Genomic DNA, 24702 nt, shown 5'->3' with positions numbered 1-24702 from the left:
AATAGAACAGAGGTACAGAGAAAATGCTGTGAGAGTTCCAAGCTAGAACCATGACTCCTTTGGGCCCAACATGGATTTCTTGATTCTCCACCAACCCTGTTAATTTTTTTTAAAGCCACACCTGTGGTATATTGAGGTTCTCAGGCTAGGGGTAAAATCAGAGCTGTAGTTGCAGGCCTATGGCACAGCTAGGGCAGTGCCAGACTTGAGCCACATCTGTGACCTATACAGCAGTTTGTGACAATGCCAGATCCTTAACCCACTGAGTGAGACCAGGGATCAAACACTTATCCTCAAGGATACTATGCACACTATGCAGGGTTCTTAACCCACTGAGTCACAGTGGGAACTCCTAATTCGTTTATTTTATTTTTTTTCTATTGAAGTACAGTTCATTTTCAATGTTGTGTTAGTTTCAGGTGTACAGCAAAATGATTCAGTTTTATATATATATGTATATATATACACACACATACATATATATTAGATTCTTTTCTTTTATAGGTTATTACAAAACATTGAGTATAGTTTCCTGTGCTATACAGTAGGTCCTTGTGGGTTATCTACTTTATGTATAGTAGTGTATATGTTAATCCCAAATTCCTCATTTATCCCTCTTCCATTTCCCCTTTGGTAGCCGTAACTTTGTTTTCTATGTGTGTGGATCTATTTCTGTTTTGTACATAAGTTCATTTGTATACAAACCCTTTTTACTTAATGACCTTGTAGGTTCTTGGCAAAATGAGAAATGTGGAGAAGTAGGAGGAAGGAGGATCTGATAACCAGTTGAGTCACTGTATAGGGTCTTGGAGCCCTGGGCTCTATCTTGTCCTGCACCTTTTCCTGCCACAAATAGTCAACCCTCAGAACACTAGAATGAATCACCAAAAAATGTAAGCATCTTTTGGGATAGTGCCTGTTAAAAAGAAGGTTATGGAAAAACCTCACAAGGAGCAGCAGCCCCATCTCCATCAGAGCCACCTCCCACACACAAGGACCACCATTCTCTGAGACTCCAATGAAGCCACCTTCCTTTTAGAGATGCATGGAAATTTTATGCAAAGCAAGTAGATGTCATAGGTCAAAATGAAGCAATTAAACTATTAAGGAGGGAAAAACACTATTTCTTCAGGGTCTTCTCCATTTCTCCAATGCTTAGGAAGCATAAAATGTCTAATAAATATGACTTCCAGCAAATTAATTTCCAAATAGGTCAGGAAAAAAGTAATTATGTTCTGCCCCATAGCATCAATTGTTCTATATCACACAGTGAATGGTTCGAGTCAGTGCCCTGACTCTGAACATGAGTGCTCTAAATCTCTCCCTCTTCAAGTAGTATCAATTCTGCCTTCCTGTCTTTTACATCTGTCACTTTCTGACTATTTCCATTTCTGCTGTCCTGACTCAGGGCTTGGTGTTTCACACCTGCTGTAACAGCTTCTTAACTGCCCTAATTCTAGCCTTCCCTCCCATCCCGGACACTGTCCACAAACCCACCATATTAAACACAAGCATCTCTGACTGCTCCATTGCCTAGAAGAGACACTTCCTTGGCTCTCCTTTCCCTAAAAATAAGTTATAAATTCGTTAAATTCCTTTCATAGCCCGACCCTCCTTTTTCACTTCTAGATTCTTCCATTTGTACAGTCTAAGTTCTAACTAAACTTCGGAATGTGTCCATGGTTTTCCTGTCTCTACACCTTTGCTCTTGCCCATCCCTCCACATGCTCACTATCTTCCATTTTTCACCATCTCTTCAGATCCAGCCGAAATTTTACTCCCCTTCCCACCAGGCTTTCCTAGATTCCTGCAGGCAGAGGTGACCTTTGCTCTTTGGAGCTCTGTAGGCCTTTGAGCCTTTACTGCATTTATCCTTACACATATTTTTACATTTATTAGACTTACAAATCTCCCATCTGACTGCATACTTCCTAAGGGCAAGTGCTATTTAGAACACATGATTAAGTTTTTCACAGCATTTAATTCACAGTTTTATACACAGTGATGCAGTATTACACCTAAAGTCCAACATTATGTGTGCTTTGACATCAGGGGAAAACCAGAAGGGTCTCAAATGACATAATCACAGGTTCTCCTCTTCAGTGTGCTACTGTGGGTTAGGTCCTCTAGCCAAGTAACCCTCTTTACCATGGGAACAAGCACAGAACCTGCATATTCTTGAGTAATGGGTTTCAGTTCCCTGCCAGCCCACATGGAGTTATCCAGACAAGCCAATCACATCCTCCACTGGGAATCAATGACCACCTCACCCCATTATGACTACAAAGTCCACCTGCCATAGCTCTTGCTTATTCATTCTGCTCCCAGGTATAACTTCCATGTGGCCCCACATGGGATGTAGTGGTCTTTACTCCAGGCTATGAATATATGTGACTAATAAGCTGCTGTCAAATTCATCTGTCCAATGTCAGGTGTCATATGTTCAGCCATCTCCATAACCCTAGGATAGAAACCCTCCCTCACCACTGGGGGGAGGAGGAAGTGATCAAAACAAGTAGTCCTAAGTGCATTTACTTGTTTAATTTAACAAACTAGTAAAAGTTGTGGTCTCAAGACATGTTTCCAGTTACATCCTAAGTTCTTTGAGTGCCAGGATGATGCATCTGGTCTGTATTTCTCGCAACTCTTAGCATTGTAGGTCCTGAGGTGACTAAAATCTAGGTCCTCAGCAAATTTCTGTTAAGAAATTAATTGCTAGATACACACTAAATATATAGGCTTGAGCTCTGAGACCTGGGCCACTTTGCTGTGGGCCAGAGTTAAACAAAAAGTGATAAGAGTTGTGAGCAACAACAATAAAAAAAAATGGAGTTACAAATCATACCTATGTATATAAGAGCTAACTAGATGCTGATGTGATTCATTTTATAATAAAAACACCAGAATTAGCACATCCAAAGAACTCTACTTGGGAGATGACAACACTCATTGCCAATATGCTGCCAGGATTTAAAATATTTTAGAAACTTCTATAGGATATCTAACACCTTTGATTATTGGCACATGGAAACTTCTTGTATAACTATATAGAAACAATCACAAGTTACTCAATCCAAGTCAAAGTGAAAATGTAATCAAGCAAGGTAATACAGTTTGTACTTGAAAACAATTAAGATGATTGGTATTGAAGTTAATTTTATCTCAAACACAGTAAAAAATGTAACAATTTATCCTAATACCTATCCTGTGAGGGACTTTTTCCAAAAGGGCTGAATTATTGTAAGAAGGACGTAGCCTCTCGAGGTGACTCCACTGAAGGGGCAAAACTTGTAAAACTTTGGATATATTTGCTTAAAAAACTAGTAAAAAAAAAACTTTTACCAATACCTATGTAAAACCATAAATATGCAGTCACATGTTACTACTTTAAATTACTGATGCTCAAGTTCTAAACAAACTAGAATATTTTAAGTAATGAGATAAGTGTGAGCTAATCCTATAACAGATGTGTTCACTGCATATATATAGAAGGAGGTCACTACATGCTTGAAGACCAAATTAACAAAATTGGTGTTAAAATACACTTTTAGCTTAATATAAAATTCTTTGTAAACATAAAAACCAAAACTTATATGTACAAAAATAATTCTTTTCCTTATAGACACACAGATGCATTCTATAAGATATTTTATATACATTGATGTATTTTAGTTTCTTTGAATTTTGAAAACTTCCAATGATGCATTCTGTTTCAAGGACTGAGTTTGATAATTAAGATTTACTACAAATCTCCTTCATACACAGTGATCTTTTCAAAATATAGAATCATTTCAAGAAAGTTTTGGTATTCTGCATTTGCTGGACCTGAACACCTTTGAAATCATTTGTAGGAAACCAAAGACTTATATTTTCCTTTTATCATCTGCTCATTTTTTTTTCTCATTTTATCATATCAGTAGAAAGTACAAAAGGAAGTTGCATCTTTGTTGCTAGTGTCTTATTTAGAATAACTTTGCCATAAATAAGATAATAAGCTTCAGATTAACTATAAATCACAGACGTATCAGGATCTGAATAATGTCTGAGTCCCACCTTTCTGCCTGAAAACAGATCATCAGAGTAAGTAGATATTACAGGTGACAATTGCCCAAAGTTAATTCTGTCCCCCCCAAGGAGTTCCAGTACTTTTGTTTCATTTCCAACTAGAAAACTATAGCTTTAACAGTGCCATCAAACATTCACCACATCGTGGATGGCTCATTATTACCATCATTTTTAATCAGCTCACACAATAGCTCATTATAATCATTTTTTAAAAATCAGCCTGTCCTCCCCCCAAGGAAATTCACTATTTATAAAATAAATAAAATCAATGTGATGTCCATTCCTGTTAGGAATAATGACCATTTTCAAGGAAGATCTAGTTTCATCTAAAGCCTAACAGATAAAATGATGGGAAAGTGATTGATAAAATCTGCACCCCACAAAGGACAGCGAGAGGTCAGTCACCCCAGCCTCTTCCTGACAAGGTTGTTGAGAATCAAATGTGACAGCGTAGCATAGCTGCCCAGACCTGTATCCAGAATTCACTGCAATCCACGGCTGAAGCAAGACACAAGGGACATGGAACTGCTCATGCCCTGCCCAGCCTATTCCCTTGGACAAAAAAACCATCAGAAAAAAAAACCATCCAGAATTCCCCCAGCAAATCCGGTTAATCTTTCCCAGAGCACATGGAAGGATTTCAGAGTACGGGAACATCATCGAATTCAGAAACCATACACTGCAGCTAATTTACTAATAAGCCATGAAGTATTGTCATAAATTACTTAAACTAACTGGTACTTGTCCAATTAAATGAACAAACTACATCCTGCAAGGTAGTGGCCTTGAGGATTTATGGCAGTTGTTTGTTTGCATGCTAATATGCCAAATTTCGTTAAGCTGCTCTGGTTCTGCTCATTCACCTAATGTTAATCAGCCAGGCCCTACAGTGTTCATATTTTCAGCTCTGTGTTTTTCCAGTCAAGAGCATAACCATTTTTAATCTCAACAAGCTTCCTCATGCATTCACAGTGGAGGCTGTGCATAAGCAGCAAATGCATAGCGACAATGTGAGTTAGAGTTGAGAAAGTAGGTAGCTGATGTGAGGATTTAGTTAGGATGCAGGAAAACCACTAAGAGAAAATGTGCAGAACTCTCCTGCCTTATCTCCCATCCCTTTGACAAAGCCTAGGTCCTGATACGGATCAACGTGGCAAGCAGGGACAATTCTCCTTAAAGGATAATGGATGAGGAGAAAAACACACATCACCTTCTCAATGAGATCTATACAGGCTTGCAAATCCAGGCCAAAGTCGATGGGCACCCAGTCAATGCCTTCTTTCCTATATTCCTCTTGCTCCAAAACCAATGTGTGCTGATTGAAGAACTGTTGTAATTTTTCATTGGTAAAATTAATGCAAAGTTGTTCAAGGCTGTTATACTTCAAAGTTTTGATGATGTAGGAAGAAGAGATAAAAATAAAATTGAGAAAATGGTAATTGTTGGAGGTGATAGATATGTTAATTAACTGGATTGTGGTAATTATGCATAACATATATGTGTACCCAATCGTCGTTGCACTATTTAAAATATACGTTTCTATTATCAAATATAACTCAATAAAACATAAAATAACATTGAGGTCCACTTGGAAAAATGTAAAGAGAAAACCATTACCACTATCATATGTTGGCAAATAGACCCAATAAGTAAAAGTTGCTCAATTAAATTCTTACCTCCCTCACGTATTGTGCAAGCTAAAGATTATGACAGTAAACTAACACTTAGTGATATTACAATTCAAAATCATGAAAGATTTCTTTATTTAAGGCTGAATTAATTTCTTAACTATTAAGTATAATAATTATTATTATTTGTTAATATTAATAAGAGCTTTTTCCATTCAAAGTAGCTCTGCACTTTTGCGCAGAATAAATCTCATCATGTTTTGACTACATTTTCTGGCATTCAATTCACATAGTCTAATCCCCTTGTAAACACACATCGACTTCATTCTTACCAGATATACTTACATCAAGCATTTCAAAACCAGTGATGTCAAGAATGCCAATGAAGAACTGTCTTGACAACTTGGCATCCAGGGCCCGGTTGATACGTGCTACCAGCCACTTAAACATCCTCTCATAGATTGACTTAGACAAGGCACCAACAGCATAGGTCACCTGGAAGTCACATTGACAGCACTCTTTTGTCTGACAGCAGTGTTCAATTTGATCCTGGGCATTTTCTATCAGCAATCACTTTCTAGTAAAACTAGTATATATTTAACCACTTTCTGTGGTTCAAGCTTCATGCTGAACACCGGAATAAAGGAAGAAAGAAGCAAGGAAGGGAAGAAACCAAGAAGGGAGAGAGAGAGAGGAGGAGAGGGGAAGAGGGTTAGGGGAAAGGAAGTGAGCTAGCCTAATGTCTCTCTACCCAACAGTCTTGTGAGAGAACTCATGTTCCAATTACTAAAGGACAAACATCCTGGGGTAGGATGGCAACATGTTCTAAAGCGTGGTCCTAAGACCTGCAGCATCAGCACCACCTGAGAGCTTGTTAAAGATGCCGACTCTCATCATCTCATCCCAGACCTATGAATCAGCATTTGCATTCTAACACAAACCTCTCTGACTCCTACATACCATAAAGTTTGAAAAATACTGGTAGAGTAGGTTAGGAATCTAGAATCCTCTGCTGCTGCTGTTGTTAACAAATTGTATAACCTAGAGTTCCTGTTCTGGCTTGGTGGAAACGAATCCGACTAGGAACAATGAGGTTGCGGGTTCAATCCATGGCCTTGCTCAGTGGGTTAAGGATCTGGTGTTGCCATGAGCTGTGGTGTAGGTTGCAGATGTGGCTTGGATCTGGCGTTGCTGTGGCTCTGGTGTAGGCGGGCAGCTACAGCTCCGATTGGACCCCTAGCCTGGGAACTGCCATATGCCCTAAAAAGCAAGAAAAGAAAAAATTGTATAATTTTTGGCAAGTGGCATAAGCTGTCTGGGCTGCAAACTCTTCAACTGAATTATTCTCTTGAAGAGTTTCTCTAGCATCAGCTTCCACCTTCTTTATTATATTAGTTCTCAGGGTGGCTCTCAACTCCATGTAGGGAGAATGGCAATTTAGTGCATCATTCTGACTCAGATTCTCCTACTGTAAAACTCAGGCTGCATTTCCCCTCTCTTGAGGTGTGTGGCAAAGGCTCTCTCATAATCTACTCCCTCCAACCTCTGTGCCTGGATACTGTGGTACAAATGCTGATCCTGCTGCCATGATGCAAAGGCACTGCTGTAGTAGCAGGTTCCTGACAGACTCCAAGTAGGAGTGAATTTCAGCTGGACGGACTCCAGGTCTGGAAGCAGGATGCATTCCAACAACTGAACATTTAAAATAGGCCTATCACATCCATCCTTCAGCTGCCCGGGACAGTGCATGCAGCAAGAGCCAGTTGGTGTCTGCTTGTGATTTAGCTATGAGTCACCCACTCCCTGATCAGTTATCTTGAGTCATTTCCACAGTAATCCATGAGCCGGATGGCATCACAGTTTTTTATTATCAGCGTCAAGAGCACACCCGCACAAATAAAGCACGAAGAATGATTTTCATCCCCCAGAGCACTGTCTACAGCAGTCACTTTGAAAGTTTAAAAAAGAACATGACTGACTTGCTGACCCCCCTTTAATTCCCTGGATATATGAGAAGCAGGAGTGGAGAGAAACTGGCCAGGATGGGGAGCCATGAAGAAATAGGAAGAAAGCCTGAAGTTGTAGCAGAGGAAGCAATGGATGCTATGATGTCTGTTGAATGAATTAATAAAACTTATAATCCAATAGATTGTTCATCAATTAATCATTTTCATCACTTTCTGTCCAGTGAAGGAGGAATGAGGCAGCTAAATCGACACTTCCACTTTTCAGGGACTAAATGGATTCATGCCTGAGCTTTAAAAAAAAAAATAACCTCACATAAGACTTTGATTAGTGGAGATCAACAATATATAATTAAAAAACAAAAAGATGAAAGAAATTGAGTCCAATAGCCATATTTTTAGCCACCTTGATCCCTGCCTTTCCCATCTGAAACATAGCAATATTAAAATATGCTTGTCTCATGGCTGTTGGGAGATATTCAATGAGACAGAGGTGTAAATATAAGTAGCACATTTGGCACTTAGAATCCAGTAAATGTTAGTTCCCCCTCTCCCTTCCCCTTTCCACTTTTATCACTTCCTCATCCTTACTCCAATATTTATTATCCATGTTACCTTGAGCAGTTAATCTTTCTAAGCTTCGCTGTCTTTAACTACAGAATAGAAATATAAATAAGATCAACTTTTCAGGCTTGCATTAGATTAAATGAGCTATTCATACAAAGCACATAGCACAGCACCCACCGCACATATTCAATGGCTACTGATTATTATTATTGTTTTATTATTATTAATCCTTTTGGGGGGGCTTCAACCTTGGCAGATGGAAATTCCCAAACCAGGGGATCAAACCTATGCCATAGCAGTGACCCAAGCCACTGTAGTGACAATGCTAGATCCTTAACCTATTGCTGTGCCACAAGAGAACTCCTCATTAATCTTTTTTAAGTAAGACAACTTATTGCTAATAGGCATGGTTAGAACTCTCCTGGAATCGTAAAATACTAGACCTGAAGACTCTTAGTTCCAGAGAATCACATATAGCAGCTCTCAACTCAGGATGGTTCCTCCCCACTAAGGGAGAAGGGCATTTGGGAAGAGGAGGGGCATTTTCCCATCATCAGAGTGACTGAGAGTGTTGCTGTCGTTTAGCACCTGGGGGCATGAAGGCAAAACCTCCTACGACGTGTGGGACACTCTCACATCCAAAGAATTATCCCTTTTAGATGCCAATCACCTCTCCACTGAGACACACAGGAGAATTCAACCTCTTCATTGGTGTGCTCAGAGAGATGGAGTATTTGACCAAAGCTGCAGAGTTGGTTAGCATTAGAGCTAGAACTAAACTTTGCATGGAGTGTTAACACTGCAAAAATTTTTTGCCATCTTTTGCAATTGTCATCAACAGAGCATATACATCTCTATTCTTAGCCATGACAATGTCTCTATAACGTCAGTAAAATTCCTAAGAAAAGAAAACCTTATAGCGTGCTTTCTTACTCTGTCTCCAGGAGATGGAGGAAGAGAGAGAAAAAAAGAGAGAGTGCACAAGCAAGAAAGAGGGTGGGGGAGGGGGAGAGGATGGAGGGCAAGGGTTTTTTTTTTTTTTTCTTTTATTGTTGAATAATAATATATTAGCTTGCTTCGCTGGTTCCATTATAGCAGAGGCTGGTGTGGTAACTTGGTCCCTGAGAACACAATATTAAAGAGATGAAGGTTTTATTTCAGTCCTACAGGCTCATTAGTTTTACACAGAGCAAGTACTTGTTCTATAATCATAGCATGTCATGCATGCATGTGGTGGTGAATGTCTTAAAAGGCAAGAAACCGCCAAACATCTCTAATCACACGACCAAGAAATAGCTCAACTGCTTGTCCTGCTGAGCATGGCTCAGCGTCAGCTCAATATTTAATTTATTTTAACATTTATGGAGCACCTACTGCTTGCAAGGCCCTATGCTAGATGCCAAGGTGCTAAGATGAACTGGACACAGTCCATGGTCTCAAGTAGCTCAGATTACTAGCGAGGACAAAAATATAAGCCAATTGTTCCCATATAGTTGGTATTATGGTAGAGGTAGAATTACTAATTTATAGAGTAAACTAAACTAGGAAATTGATTTTGATTAATTATGGAAATGTTTTAAATAATATAGTCACACCAGATGCCTTAATATAACAAAAGATATAGAGTTGATTTTAGTCAAAGTAACTATCTTCTATCACAAATTTGCACATTTATCTCATTTTTAGATTTGGGATGAATAGACAGTATGATAGTCTTAGTGTCACCTGAATACTAGCATGTGTCCTTTGGAATATTTCTTATATTCCCTAACCTTCAGTTTCCACAACCAGAAAAAACATAAGTATCCCTGACCTACTTACCTCTGAATTGTTATAAGAATGGAAGGAGATAATACCTGTGAAAGTTTTATACATATTATATGTCATCAAACCATTTCCTCTTTCCAGAAAGATGACAATTCTCACCCTCTCTGTAGCTAAGGAAATAAGTTGACTAATTCTCACTTATAGAATATCAGTAAAAAGTGATATCACTTCTAGCCCCAAGCAGTTAAGGTGGGTGTACTTTCTTCACAAATCACCTTTTCCCTGTGCAGTAACATGCATTCCGGATGGTTCAGGTACAAAACTGAAGGAGGTCCAATCTGTATTGAACTTGGTGTGAGTAAGAAATAAATGCCTATTTCATTGTCACTGAGATTTTAGTGTGTATGTGTTACTGCAGTATGACTTATACTGACTAACACATTACAGATTTATTTCAAATTGCACTAGCAGGAGTTCCTGCGGTGGCTCAGTTGTTAACGAATCTCATTAGCAACCATGAGGACACAGGTTTGATCCCTGGCCTCCCTCAGGGAGTTAAGTATCCAGCATTGCCATCAGCTATGTAGATGGAAGCTACAGCTCCGATTTGACCCCCAGCCTGGGAACATCCATATGCCATGGGTGCAGCCCTAAAAAGACAAAATAAATAAATAAATTAAAAAAAATTGCACTAGCACACTTAGATGATCTTATTACCTACAGTCCTGGGAATATTTATTGCAAATCATCAGAATCAACAGTCCTTAGAACACCTGCTATTCTATCATTAAAACATTCTCCTAGATACTGAAAAAAACACTATATAACCTTCCATCTCTCACTTCTGTTATCATTTTTCCATTCCCTTCAATTGCTAACTTCAGGATGGTTCTGAAACCTTTTCTTTTTCTTTTTTTTTGGTCCTAATTTCTTTTTCCTTTTTTTTTCTTTCTTTTTTAAAGGCCACACCTATGGCATATGGAGGTTCCCACGCTAGGGGTCAAATTGGAGCTGTAGCCATTGGCCTGCACCACAATCATGGCAACACCAGATCCTTAACCCACTGAGCAAGACCAGGGATCAAACCTGTGTCCTCATGGATGCTAGTCAGATTTGTTTCCACTGAGCCATGACAGGAACTCCTGAAACCTTTTCTTAATGAATGTGTCTGTTAGCCTAAGAAGTCAATATTCCAAATAGATGATGGATATCAATTTGCCAATTTTATTCATGTCAGGAACCAATAGCTTTAGAAGCTTCTTAGCTGGAGAACAAAGATGTTAATCACAACAGGTAAAGGACTTGCCTGAATCTGCAAAGAGACTCGTTACCTAAGGGAAAACTGTCAAAATGATATATTTCAGGCTAGAAAGGCTCTTAACACAAGAGCATTTATTGTGGTGTGTGTCACAGATGAAACGTTTGGAATTCTCATCACAGTAACTCTTTTTCACTTCATTATAGAAGCTCTTGTTATAGACATCATTAGAAGTTGAAAAACACACCACAATACAATGTGTACATTATTACAAGATCACAGAGTCATAATGCTCTAGAAATATCTTACCTGTTCTACATTTTGCCCTCTAGTAACATATTCATTACCAACTTTGATTCTAGGATGGATCAAGCCCTTCACCAACTCAGAGGAGTTAACACCCATGAGGAAAGCAGCTTTGTCAGCATCTAGGCAGAAGAAAGGAAGGAAAAGAAGATGAGAAGGAGGGAGAAAGAAGAGGAGGAAAGGGGGAGGGGGAATAAAGGAAGGAAAACACTATTAAAATTCATTCCAGTATAGCCCAATAGACTATCCAAAAGATGGAAGGATCATCAGTTTAGAATGATGTACAAGGTAGACTGTAGTTTTGAAATAAATGCATGAATCCTAAATGTTTAAAAGACTCTATTTCTTGGAAATGTGAATCAAAACCACAATGAAATGGTACTTCACATCCACTAGAATGGCTGCAACCAAAAAGATAAATAATAACAAGTGTTGGTGAAGAAGCGGAGAAATTTACACTGCTAGAATGTAAAATGGTACAGCCACTAGAGAATATCACTTGACAGCTATTCAAAAGTTGAACATATTTATTATAGGACACAGACATTGCACTCTTATGTATATACACAGGAGAAATAAAAACATGTTCACACAAATAATTGTATACAAATGTTCCTAGTGGCATTACTCATAATGGTCAAAAATTGGAAAAAAATGCAAATGTCTTTCAACTGATGAATGGATAAACAAAATGTGGCCTAGTAATACAATGGAACTTTTTTTATCCACAAAGGAATGAAGTGTTAAGAGTTCCCATTGTGGCTCAGCAGAAATGAATCTGACTAGCATCCATGAGGACACAGGTTCCATCCCTGGCCTCACTCAATGGGTTAAGGATCTGGCATGGCCGTGATCTGAGGTGTATGTCACAGATGATGCTCTGATCTTGTGCTGCTGTGGTTGTGGTGTAGGCCAGAGGCTACAGTTCCAATTCAACCCCTAGCCTGGGAACCTCCATATACCATGGGTGCAGCTCTAAAAAGACAAAAAAAAAAAAAAGGAATGAAGTATTGATGTGTGCTACAGTATGGATGAGGCCATATATTGTATGATCTTATTTATTTGAATTTTCCAGAATAGGTAAATCCACAGAGATAGAAAGTAGATTTGTAGTTGCCAGAGGCTAGGAGAGGAGGGAATGGGAAGTAACTACTATTGGGTCCAGAATTTCTTTTTGAAATAATGAAATGTTCTGGAATTAGATAGCGGTGATGGTCATACAACCTCGCAAATATGCTCAAACTCAATTTTTTTTTTCCTTTTTAGGACCGCATTTGTGGCATATGGAAGTTCCAGGGCTAGGGGTGGAATCCTATACTACAGTCACAGCAATGCAAGATCAGAGCCCACATCTGTGACCTTCGCCTCAGCTTGCAGCAATGCCGATCCTTAACCCACTGATCGAGGCCAGCGATCAAACCTGTATCCTCATGGATATTAGTCTGGTTGGGTTCTTAACCTGCTGAGCCACAGTGAAAACTCCTGAACTATTTTTAAAGGGTAAATTTTATGATGTGTGAATTATAGCTCAATTTTTAAAAATAATCTAAAACTGGCCCTCTTTAGAAAAGAACTATTTATCTGAAGGACATTTTACAAATCTCATTTTTATTACTTGCCTATTTTATTCTTTTACATATATATTGGTAGATCTTTTCAGTGAAACAGGAACTTGGACCATGAAATCAGATGTGCAAGACAACCACTAATACTGGACACTTACCCAGTACCCATCAAAAAACTTTTCCTATGAAGTCTTTGCTCTATAGTGCCCTCTGCTGCCTAACAAGAACACTTACAACCCACACTGTTGTACTAAAACAGTACCTCTATTTTCTAAGAAATGAAGAGGAATGAGTATTATCAAAAGGAAAAGTAAATAGGCATGTATCACATCAGGTGTTTGAAAAATGACAATAATACAAAAGAATGCCACAGGCAGAAAGTTATAAACACATTTCGAATTGCAGATTTTTTTCAGTTATCAAACAAAAGGAATATTTTGCTCAACTGAAACCTCTCTGCTGTCTTTCATTTTAAATGAATCCTGACCTATCTGATGGTGCCATTCTGGAAAATAATGTCTTATAATAGAAGGAAATGCAGTCTTTCCTTACTTCACTATGAAGTACAAAATTTCCTGAACAATAACCATGAGTAGAAAATAAAGTAAAAACAAAATTAAAAAGCTATTTGTCATTATATCGACAATATTCATTTCCTTTTTGTGGGTCTTTAAATTTTTCATAAAGGCTTAAAAAGTTGAAAGGTTTGATTTACTTTTTAACTGAAATCAATACATACTATACATACATTTCTACAAGCTGTACACCTACGTACTCCATGGCAATGATAATGGCCTAGGTACTCAGTTGCTATGAAAACCTCCAAAATTCAAAGCCTGTTTGGGAAAATAAATGGAAAAAGTCAAAAGTAGAGCAGACATGTCCATCCGATTCTGTTTTTTCTGCTAAGAGAGCCATGTTAGAGGACAAAAGCTTGATTATTTCAAGCTGAGAAGCCAATGGGTCAAACTCATAGACTTTTTGAACTGAAAGAAACTTTAAAGAACACCTAACCAAAAATGAAAATATTTCAAAGAAAGGGATAAATGCAATGGGTGCCTGATGAATCTGAGTGGAGAGGAATAGTAACCAACAATGTGAAAAACGCACAATTCCATAATACCTGTTCAGGAAAAAAAAAAAACAAAAAACAGATTTTCTAAGCTTTGGAAGCATTTAGATGGACAGTACAGGTAATAACACAAGTAATAACAGTCTCGATTACATATAACCTTTTTTCCAGGATTAATGATAGTCCTTTGAGCGTATTTATCCATGAACAAAAGAAACCTAAATTCTCTATACATTATACACCTTAAGCTCTAGGAGAAATAGCATCCAGCATTATGGAATTATTTCTCATCCACTCCAGAGACACTCAAAGACCTGCAGACAGAAGAGTAGCATGCCTTGGATTTATCTCTCAGGTGTACATTATACATCACACAATCGCCACCTTTTTTTTTTTAAGAAAATAACAGTTGTCATATTCAAAAAAATATTTTGTTTTCACTAAAGGTTTATAACCTCATAACCAAAATGAAAATAGTTTAAATCTATGAATAAAATTCCTTCTGACATTCAAAAATGTCAGTAAGCCTTTTTGTCATGTGACCTGATGTCTTCCCAAAAGAGGCTTTACGATATTCCCACCAATAAACATCATTCCCTAGGACCTTGTGAATAAAACCATGAATTTTAACTAGGTAATATGATCTTACCTGGGAGAGATTTAGCTAGAGGGTGTTCTCAAACATTAGTACAAATCAGAATAGCATGGAGAGCTTATAAAGAAACAAAGGACTAGCTCACTGAAGGAGGTTAGGGTCTGCGCCTGTCTTTAGCATGTTCATCTGGTGATTCTGATACACTGGAAAGTTTGAGAACAGTTCTTCTGAGAGGGTCCTCAACCTTGGCTGCACATTGGGTCACCTGGCCAGTTGTGAAAAGAACACAGATGCCAGCATCCACCCTCAGAGATTGGTTTCCTTTGGTCTGAGTGAGGCCTGAGCCTCAGGAATTTAAAAGCCCCCCACCCAGTAATTCTGATGTGCAGCCAAGTGTGAAAGCTACTCTCTGGAGAATGAAATCCAGGTTTATAAATATATTTAGAAGTAGATGGAGAGAACAAAGTCTGACTTCATTTGGAAACAGGTAAGGAAGTAGAGAAAAACAAAAGGCAATCCTTTCTAATGTGACAATTCCATCCCAGTTCAGTTCCAGCTGTCAATAACCAGATATAAGGAAAGGCACAAAATCTAGTTTTGCCAGAAGACAATCTATCTAATGTGAAAAGGATGTTTTGAAAGTGACCTTCAATTAGTCTTTTATGTAGTTATTGCATGGTTTCTGAGATGTTCATATTTCCATAATTTATTGAAGAGAGTTTTTGAGCACTTGTTATGTGCAAGGCCCAGTTCTAGATGCTATAGTAAGAAGACAGATAAGCAAGACAAAAATCTTTGACATCAAGGCGTTTATAATCCATGAGAATATATAAAACACATACAAAAATAGCAGGTGAAAGAAAAAATAAGTGCCTATAAGTGACAAATCATGAGTATCATGAAAGTTTGAAAGAGGGAGAGATCCCTTCTGGAATGCATGGCCAGGGAAGATTTTAAGGAAGAAACAGCATTTGACCTGAGCCTTGAAGGATGAGAAGGGGTTGAGGGGAAAATATGGGAGAACAAGCCTTCCTGAGGCAGGTAACAGTGTGACTTGAAGGCCCAGAGGTGGGGAGTGCAGAGGGGGTCAAATACAGCGGATTGACCAAGAGATTGGGAAGTGAGATAAACAGAAAAGTGGGTAACTTACCATCACAGGAGACATCCGGTTTCACTGTAAGGTATTAGTTAAATAATAGGGATATGTTAAAGGGACTTTTAGCAGAGAAATGGCATCATTAGAGTTCAGCTTCAAAATAGTGAAATTTGTGGAAGTGTGCAAAACAGACCAGAGTGAGATTACAGAGAAAGTGAACCCACCACAGAATGCTGGAGTACAAGGTGCTGAAAGTGTAAACTAGCAAAGAGAAAGGGAAAAAAGAAAGACTGAGGAATGTGACCAAGAGGTTTCTAGCCTGAGAAGCAGAGAGAAGAGCAGTACCAAGGATATGAATAGAAAAGTCTAACAGATTGTCCCTGAGGGAGTCCCCGTTGTGGTTCAGTGGTTAACGAACCTGGCTAGCATCCATGAGGATACCAGTTTGATCCTTGGCCTTGCTCAGTGGGTTAAGGATCCAGCATCGCCATGAACTGTGGTGTAGGTCACAGACGCAGCTCTATGGTGTAGGTCACAGATGCAGCTCGGATCCTGTGCTGCTGTGGCTCTGGCATAGGCCGGCGTCTACAGCTCCGATTAGACCCCTAGCCTGGGAACCTCCATCTGCCACAGAAAGTGGCCCTAGGAAAGGGGGGAAAAAAAGAAAAAAAAAACTAAAAAATACAGCAGTGCACACCAAATTAGGTCCCTGCTCTTATGATGCTTACATCTGATGGAGATTGGAGGGTAGGACAGCCAATAAAACATAGCTGTATGAAAGACACAAACAAAAATATTCAGGGTAAGGAGATAGAGAATGAGAAGGAGCTGGGGGCAGTCAAGGCAGGGAAGGTTTTCTGATAAGGTAACATCCAAGAAGTCACCTTCATAAAGTGAGGGAGTCAGCCGTGAGGATCCCTAGGAAGGGTTCCAGCTAGAAGGAGGAGTTAGTAGAGTCCTGATGCAACAGAAGTGCTTAAGTGCTCCAGAAAGGAGCCAAGAGATCAGAGGAATGAGTGAAGGGAGTGAAAGAATGGGGAAAGGGTAGGTGAGGGCTCTGCACTTGATTGCAATTGGGGGAGGGGGTCCACACCAAGCAATTCTGCAACACCAGCTGGATGTCCTATTATTCACCGCAATTCTTATACTAACCACCTGGATATAGCATCAGATCTCAGAGGTTAATTAAGAGTCCAGTCCTACAAGACTTCTCCCCCCACTTCAGATGCCAACTGGGAGTTCAGGTTGTCACTTAGGCTACTGACCGACCAGCTGTAGACTGGAGGTTCCAAAGACACACTCCTAGGGTTCAATCAACTTGCTAGAGGTTCACAGAACTCAGAGAAATACTGTATTTACTAGATCAATGGTTATTATAGAAGGATGTATTTCAGGAATAGCCAGATGTGAGAGATGCACAGGGCGAGGTGTGGAAAAAGGGTGCAGTTCCCATACCCTGTTCAAATCCTCAAATTTCTACCTGTTTTCACCAACTGCGAAGCTCTCAGCACACTGTCCTTTTGGGTTTTTATGGCGGCTTTATTATAGAGGCATGGCTAATTAACTCATTGGTCACTCGTGATCAAACTCAAACTCTAGCCCTTTCCTCTACCCTGTCAGGGGTGGCACTGAAAATTCCAACTTTCTAACCACATGTTTAGTTCTTGTGGTAACTAGACCTCATCCATAGGTACAGTTCAAAAGTCATCTTATTAACATATAATACAACTTTATTGCCCTCTTCACTCAAGAAATTCCAAGTTAAAAGCTCTGTGCCAGACACTGGGACAAAGACCAAATATAAATTTCATATTATTGATCAAAATATGGAGATGGGATTAGAGAGACAATTAGAGAGGTGTTAGAGAAAAGGCAGCTGCGATGAGGATCGGGGACTTACTTTGAGTAAAATGGGAGCCATTGGTTTATACTGTGAAAGGATCACTGCTGGCTGCTCTGTGTGGAATTACAGTGATGGGACAGGGGTGGAAACAGGAGATGAATAAGGAGGCTATTGCAATAATCTGGTAAGAACTGGTGGCTTGGGCCAGGTGGTGGCAATGAACATGGTCATTAAAGGTGGTTGTGAATTTTATATATATTAAGATGTCACTTAACACAGCTTATGGTAAAGATAGAGATCACAAGAAAGATAGGAGTTCAGGATGATGCTAAGAGTCATGGCAATGGGGAGAACCCAGTTGACATTGAATAAGAAGACCGAGAAATGAAGAGTGAGTAGCAGACGTGGGGAGAGATGAAGCGTTAGGTTCTATACATTTAAGTTCGAGATGATCAGCTAAAGAAACAAGTAGAGAAAAGTTTCAAGAGTTGAGTCCAGCTGCCCCATAGCTTTAGAAGCAAGGAAGAGGAGGACACTTTAGCAAAGAACCTGAGAAGGAACAACCAGTGAGATCAGATGAGATGAAATATTTCATTTCCTTATCTGTATTTTCTGATTAATAACTATGACTTGCTTTCCTGATAAAAACCATTCAAAAGACTTTGTATCAAAGGGTGGAAAAAGGAAAAAAAAAGAGAGAGAGAGAAACAATGACAAAAGCAACAAAATAAGGCAACAAGATGCCACAAGAGCATATATTAATATATTAGTGTATAAGATGTTAACACAATATTCAGGGCACATACCCTCACTGTGTTCTCATCTGAGCTCGAGTGACATCTTCTCTGAGGGGATTCTCTGACCACCCTATCAACGATAACCCCCAACTCCTATTATTCTTTATTCCTTTACTCTGCTTTATTTTTTTACATTATTACTTCATGTATATTTGTCTTTATGTCTCTCTCCCACACTAGACAGTCAGGATAGGGATGGTGTCTTGTTCACAGGTATATCCCAGCACCAAGAATAGTCTCCAGCAGAGATTGGCCTCAAAAAATGTTAAACATAAAAAAAAAATCCAAAAATGGGCAAGGGAATTGAATAGATGTTGCTCTAATGAAGATAGACAAAAATATGAAAGATACTCAAAATCACTAATCATTAGGGAAATGAAAATTAAAACCATGATGAGATACCAGTTTACACTCATTAAAACAAAACAGAAAACAAGTGTTAGTGAGAATGAAAAAAAAATTAGAACCCTTGGAGTTCCCATAGTGGCTCAGCAGTAACCAACCCAACTATCCATGAGGCCAGGTCTATCCCTGGCCTTACACAGTGGGTTCAGGATCTGGCATTGCTATTAGCTGTGGTGTAGGTTGCAGATGTGGCTTGGATCCTGCTTTACTGTGGCTGTGGAGTAGGCTGGAAGCTACAGTTCCAAGTCAACCCCTAGCCTAGGAACTTCCATGTGCTGTGGGTACAGCCTTAAAAAGAAAAAAAAAAAAAAAGTAGAACCCTTGCCTATTGCTGGTGGGAATGTAAAATGTTGCAGTCACTACAGACATTAGCATGGTTCCTAAAAAAAATTAAACATAGAATTATCATTTAATCTAGGATGCTACTTCTGGGTATACACACAAAAGAACTGAAAACAGACTAAAACAGATATTTGAACATTAATGTTCACAGCAGTGTTATTCAGAGTAGTAAGAAGAGGAAGCAATGCAAGTGTCTGTAAATGGATGAATGGATAAACAAAAAAGCAGAATACACATACAATGGAATATTACTTGGCCTTAAAAAGGAAGTTATGACACATACCACAACCTGTCTTGAAAACATTATGCTAAGTGAAACAAACCAGATACAAAAGGACAAATACTATAAGATTCTACACATATGATATACCCAGAGTACTTAAATTCATAGAGACAGAAGTAAAATATTGGTTTCCATGGGCTAGGGGAGAGAGGTAATATGAAGTTATTGTCTTATAGGTCCAGAGTTTCAGTTTGGGATGATGAAAAAGGTTTGGAGACAAATAGTGGTGATGGTTGCACAACAATGTGAAGATATTTAATGCCACTGAATTGTTAACTTAAAAATGTTAAATTTTTATGCTGTGTATAATTTTACCACAATTGAAACTATAAAATTTTAAAAATTATTTGTTGAAAGAAATGAATGGAGGTTTTTTTGTTTGTTTGTTTTTTGGCTGTGCCCACTGCATGTGGAAATTCCTGGGCCAGGCATTGAACCTGAGCCATAGTAGTGACAACAGCAGATCCTTAACCACTAGACCACCAAGGAACTCTTAAGTGAATTTTTTTTTTCTTTTTGTTTCAGCTATCAGGAATTTTAGTATTAAATGAAATAATTACAATGACTACGATTCCTTCTTTTCATAACTGTGATTTTTCTATTGTAATGATCATTCTAGACAGATCATTCATTGTAAATCTTTTTGGTAAGCAGGCATGACTATAGACTTCCTAAATGTGAATAAAAAACAAGGAAAATGAAGCCATTGTGTTTTCAAAGCAATGGAAACCCTTCCGTTGGAATTCTATGTTGCTTAATACATCCTATGGTATTTCGTCTGTTCTGTTTTCTGACTTTCTCAATATTCTATGTGCTGAAGGAAGGCTATGTCTTAGACTATCCTGTATTACCCAAGTTTAGCAGTCGTACTGGCATCATCAATAATTAAGGAATGCTTCTTACTCTGAGACAGGGTTCAACATCAGAATGGTAGTTGACGGAATAACTTGGGGGAATAGCAATTGAAGGAGATTGCTGATTAATTTCGACATTTCCAAAAACCGAGAGGCGAGGTCAACTACAAGGAAAAGGTGGGCAGGCCTGGTGTCAGGGACTTGAAGAGAGTACGTGCTATGTCTTCAAAGTAATCCTTACTTTCCATGCCATCTGCTTCAACTTGCTCTTCTCTGGGTTTCTGTTTAAATTTCATGTTTCCAAAGTGCAGGATGGCTCCAGTGAGTTTATAGGATCCATACTTCTCATCAGGAAGAAAGCCCAAGATGTCCATGGCTTGCTGTAAAAAGAGAAGCAGATGGCCGAGTCTTCATTTGCCTAATGGCTGCAGTAAGCACCTCACCCCCGCTGTGTGTCACACCTCCCTCTACTCGTGGGCTGTGGCTGCTGGAGGAGAGGAGACGGATCTCTACAGCCCCCAAGCGTGACAGCTCTGTTCAAAGCAATGCAAATTGGCCCTGTTGGCACTTGGTCACCCGCGCAGTCTGCTTATCCCTTTAAAAGAAAATTAGGAGGCCTATGATTTACTTGTTTAATTCCCAGTCATTTTAGAATGTTCCTTCCATGCCCTGCTCCCCTCCTCTCCCTTTCAATAATCTATCATTAACTGGTTATTTGAGGTAAATGATTTTGCCTTTCATGGTTATGGAACAAAGTAGCACCATAACTGATGGGTTGCTTATTTCTGGGATCCCATATGTTCTCCCAACTTCATTCCAGCACAGATACATTTCAAAGACTGGCAAAAGGAAGTGTTTAAGAAAAGAAAAACCATGTCACCAAAGAACGGCATCCTAAGAAGCCCCTGCACATGATAAGAAGTGTGTTCTCACATACTTCAGGGGGGTGGAAATTGGTACAGTCTTTCTAGTGGCTAATTTAGAATATGTATCAAGAAACTATAAAAAATTCATAATCCTACCTAGTAATTTCGCTTTTAGGAATCTAGCATAAGGTGAATCTAACATATAGAACAAGCACTCATCTGCAAAGATATTCACCATAGGAGGAAAAAAAATCCCACAGCCTTGAATCTAACAATAGGAGAATGGCTAAATAAACTATAGGAGTTCCCATCATGGCTCAGCAGTTAATGGACCTTACTAGTATCCACGAGGATGCAGCTTTGATCCCTGGCTTCGCTCACTCAGTTGCTTAACAATCCAGCATTACCATGAGCTGTGGTGTAGGTTGCAGATGTGGCTTGGATCTGGCATTCCTGTGGCTGTGGCGTAGGCTGGTGGCTACAGCTCCAATTCGGCCCCCAGCCTGGGAACTTCCATATGCCATGGGTGCAGCCCTAAAAAAAGAAAATAAATAAATAAACTACAGAACAAATGTCTGATAAAATATTAAGCATTCGTTTAAATGCTTATGAAGGGTTTGTAATAACACTGAAAATGCTTAAGAGTAATTGAAAAAGCAAACTATCAAACAGCATATGCAGTATAATTATAACCTTTGATTAAAAAACCCACCAAAACAACTATATAACTGTAACCCCAAATAGAAAACAATAAAGACTGTAAAACTTTAAATAAAATAAAACAGTGGCTGCCACTGAGCTGAAGCATGTTCCGACTTTTCTACATGTACCGAAGCTATGACATTGACAATGTGTGCTTTGACAATAAATAAGTAAACTAGACAGAAGCAGTCCTGGGCAGGGGACCCTTTCTACCCTCCACCCCAGGGGAAGGAAAGTCATTTCTCCAGGACACTTTGGAAGAGAGGAGATTTAAGATGCTTGCTTTCATTTCTCATTGTCATTACCAGACTTTTCTCTGATAACTAACAAGCCTTACATTTGTGACCAGCAATTCTTCAGCATCATCAGAGCTCCCGACAGCAACTACTCCATGAGAGCAAAAGTGAAAGTCAGAGGGATTTTCAGACACCAGGAGCATATCTGCAGTGGGAAAACCATCAGTTAAACAGCTTAAAGAAATCTATGAGGGTTTAGAAAATAATTGACCAATATTCACAGTTTACTCTTACAGCTTACAGCCTACTTGTAAACAAGCCAAAATAAAATCCATATTCTACACCCAAACCTCTACAATCAATTTTTGCCCTCTATTAACTTGTCAGTCATGTGTTAATGCCTCCCAAGAGAAGACCAGGCAGGCCAAATCTGAAAGTAGATTCAATTGCAGCTGCTTGAATTATTGGCGGGGGGGAACAGATAATGCATGTTGGCAAAACTTTGAAAACAGAAATTTGGCCTAGATACATGGTTGAGGGCTGGAAGAAAAAAGAAAAAGGTTTATAAAATTATAAGTATAATAGGTCTGAGCTTCAAAGGCTAGGAAGCAGACAGACTCTGAGGTCAGCACCCAGGGAACATTAGCAGTGTAATCTTGTCACATCACATCCTCCCTATTAGTAGGCTCAGTCTGTCTTTCAAGGGATCCATAAATCAGCTACTGTGTTCAATGCTGCACCTTCGATACGTCTCAGATTCCTGACATGATTCACTTAGTCAGGAAACATAATGTGCTGAAGCCAAGACAGGCTGTCAGCAGCACTTCCGCAACTAACTTGGCCAAGTCACATTAACCTCTTAAAGCCTGACCCTTGCTCCCAATGAAGTTTTTTTTTTAGCTGATCTGAGTTTCTGTTTAGCACTCAATGAAGTGAAGCTCTATTTTCCTGAGCTCTGAATCTCAGAAACAAAGAAACTGGGCTATGTGAATGCTCACAGAAGCTCTATTTGGAAACATCCCAAATGTCCATCAGTAATCAACAAAATGTTGTCTATTCATACAATGAGTTATTATTACTCAGCTAACAAAGGGATGAACCATGAATATTTGCTACAACATGGAAGTATTTCAAAATAATTATGCCAAGTGAAATAAGCCAGACACAAAAGGGTATACACTGTATGATTCCATGTCACACAATTCCATAAATGCAATCTATTCTATAGTGACAGAAAGCATATTAGTGGTTGCCTAGGGATTAGGATGGGAGAGGAGGGCTTGAGGGAGTGAGAAGGGGCAGGAGGGAGGGATTACAAGAGGTCATGAGAAAACTTTTGGATGGAAACTTACATTACCTTGACTGTGGTGACGATGTTACCTAATAGTTATATAAGTCAACACTTATACTTAAGTCAATAATACGTCAACAAAGCTATCTTATGAAAGTAATTGGGCTAGCCCCAAAGAAATCAGTCTGAATGCAAGTACAATATATATTTTTAAATAGTAATATAATTCATAATAATTTTTAAAGCCTTTACTTCAGCAGTGATTCAAATGTTTTTAAATGTTAATACCGCTTGAGAATCTCTTCATATCCTTCTTCATATCTCACCATATATCAATAAATATTTGTGGAGATCAAATAACATGCCAGGCATTATTGTAAATTTTAGGGATACATCAGTGAAAAAAAATAAATCCTACTCTTGCCCTCATAAAGCTTATATTCCAACAGGAGGAGACAGAAGTAAACAAATGAGTAAAATATATGACATGTAAGATGGTAAGTGATTATAGATAAAAGTGCAAGCAGGGAAAGGGAGTAAAAAGTATTGAAGACAAAGAGCTGCAGTTTTTAACAGGGTGATTAGGGAAGGCCTCCATTAAGATGGTGTTTGAATAAAGATGTGAAAAGTTATAGGAGAGAATTATGAATAAGTAAGGACAGAGCATTGCAGAAAGAAAAAAACCCAATGCAAAGGCCTGAGGTGGGAGCTTTCTTGAGATTCTGAGTGGCTAAGGTAGGTAGGTCATGAGGTCAGAGAGGCATCATGGGTCATGGTAAGGATATGGGCATTTCTGCTCTGTAAGATAGGAAGCCACAGGAGATTTTTGAGCAGAAGAGTGACATCATCTGATTATTAATTTTTTTTTTAATATGCCATTGCTGCTGAGTTAAAGACAGAGGGACAGGGGTGGGAACGTGGATCCCAGGAAAAGGATGACTAATTCAAGAGAGAGATAATGGTACTTAACTGGGGGAGTAACAATAGACATGGTGAGAAGTAGCCAGAGCTTGGATTTTGAAACAGAGTTAACAGGATTTGCATATAAACACATGAGAATAATGTAGGAGAACAGGCTGGTCAAGGATAACATCAAAGGTTTGTGTCTGGGCAAGTGGAAGGATGGAGCTGACTTCAGGTGACCTGGGAAACACTGTGGTAGGAGCCAGACTGGCTGTGTGGAGTTCAGGAACTAGGTTG

General features: G+C 39.0%; 1 protein-coding gene across 1 annotated transcript in view; it reads right to left on the bottom strand.

Annotated features, from left to right (window-relative positions):
• MYH15 (myosin heavy chain 15) overlaps positions 1–24702 on the bottom strand; it is a 151760-nt gene that overhangs the window by 100750 nt on the left and 26308 nt on the right. The window contains exons 10-14 of the mRNA XM_047792948.1: positions 22313–22416; positions 20649–20787; positions 11559–11677; positions 6039–6188; positions 5276–5446 (exon numbers count right to left, since the gene is read on the bottom strand). Coding sequence (XP_047648904.1) covers positions 5276–5446; positions 6039–6188; positions 11559–11677; positions 20649–20787; positions 22313–22416 — 683 coding nt within the window. The remainder of the gene's footprint in view (positions 1–5275; positions 5447–6038; positions 6189–11558; positions 11678–20648; positions 20788–22312; positions 22417–24702) is intronic.

The sequence above is a fragment of the Phacochoerus africanus genome, chromosome 1 (genome assembly GCF_016906955.1).
Source record: "Phacochoerus africanus isolate WHEZ1 chromosome 1, ROS_Pafr_v1, whole genome shotgun sequence".
Classification (NCBI taxonomy): Eukaryota; Metazoa; Chordata; class Mammalia; order Artiodactyla; family Suidae; genus Phacochoerus; species Phacochoerus africanus.
Note: the sequence above shows the minus strand (reverse complement) of the source record. Positions and strands in the feature narration are given on the sequence as shown.